This window comes from Olea europaea, unplaced genomic scaffold (assembly GCF_002742605.1).
Source record: "Olea europaea var. sylvestris unplaced genomic scaffold, O_europaea_v1 scaffold30525, whole genome shotgun sequence".
Lineage (NCBI taxonomy): Eukaryota > Viridiplantae > Streptophyta > Magnoliopsida > Lamiales > Oleaceae > Olea > Olea europaea.
Genome location: NW_019249225.1, coordinates 1 through 1,347, shown reverse-complemented (window position 1 = coordinate 1,347; position 1,347 = coordinate 1). Strand labels below are relative to the sequence as shown.

At 36.6% G+C, this 1,347-nt stretch overlaps 1 protein-coding gene across 1 annotated transcript; it reads left to right on the top strand.

Moving 5' to 3' along the window:
• Positions 1-6: 6 nt before the first annotated feature.
• On the top strand, positions 7-1,320 carry LOC111384939 (kinesin-like protein NACK1; the record flags this gene model as incomplete). The annotated part of the gene is made up of 5 exons (XM_023009287.1): positions 7-34; positions 129-253; positions 714-912; positions 1,030-1,140; positions 1,231-1,320. Coding segments are annotated over exons 2-5 (432 nt in total), but the record flags the coding sequence as incomplete, so codon positions are not given.
• Positions 1,321-1,347: the final 27 nt, after the last annotated feature.

Genomic DNA, 1,347 nt, shown 5'->3' with positions numbered 1-1,347 from the left:
TTCGGACACTGTGAGATCTTATGTTGCAAGCTTGGTAAAAGCAAAAACTCCTATTTTTCTTTACTTTCGAGTATAACAGGATGAGCAATTTCCTTATGATGAAACTTGTCTGTGTTTATGTTTCGCAGAACTTTGTAGATTTAGCTGGGAGTGAAAGGGCATCACAGACAAATGCAGATGGTGCCCGGCTTAGGGAAGGCTGCCATATCAATCTTAGTTTAATGACTCTTACAACAGTAATTAGGAAGCTCAGGTCAGTATTTGCATTCACTTAGACATGAACGTATATTTGGGTTAGCTTAAAAAGTTAATTTATAAGTAGTAAATAAGTTTGTTTTCAAATAAATATTTTTTGATTGGTTAAATTTTCCTTCACAAAATAGCTACCTGACCAAGGAAAGTGTATCACAAGTTTTTTCGTCCTTGTTTCCACAGGGTGACTGGATAGCTTACCTTTTCTATTTAGATGGTAAAGTTGAAGATTGGATATCACTGAGTCTATGTTGAACAGACTGAAGTGCATATTTTTATAAGATTTCTAAATAGTAGTCAATTATGAATTGTGATGAGTGATCAGAGATTAATCATTTTTAACTGTAATGGGAGATTTTTCATCAATCTACTTTCAGAATTATATGAAATATCATGTACAGTTTTTCATGATCCATAGTTGCACTAGTTAATTGCTTATTTTCACGACTGTTTGCTGTCAGTGTGGGAAAACGAAGTGGCCATATACCCTACCGAGACTCGAAGCTTACACGCATATTGCAGCATTCACTGGGAGGAAATGCACGGACTGCCATCATATGCACATTGAGTCCAGCGTCAAGTCATGTTGAACAATCTCGTAACACTCTGTACTTTGCTAGCCGAGCAAAGGAAGTGACTAATAATGCTCAAGTTAACATGGTAATTCTAAGTATTATGTGTTCGTGTACTTAGGTTATATGTAAGATGAATGATATTTTTTCTATTATCAACACAGTAACTTAGGAATGTATTGTCTTGTTTGATTGTTTACATCAGGTAATTTCAGACAAACAGCTTGTCAAGCATTTGCAGAAAGAAGTAGCAAGGCTCGCAGCAGAACTACGCACACCAGATCCATCGAATGAGAAAGATTTCAAAATTCGGCAGGTTAGCCTAAGCCAATTTTTGTTTGTTTAAAATGGATTGATTTTCTTGAAGTTACTCATCAAGTATCCAACTTTCAATTGGTTTGATTAGATGGAGATGGAAATTGAGGAACTGAGGCGTCAAAGGGATCTCGCACAATCTCATGTGGATGAGCTAAAACAAAAACTTAACGAGGATCAGGTCCCTCTCTCTCCCTCTCCCACTCCA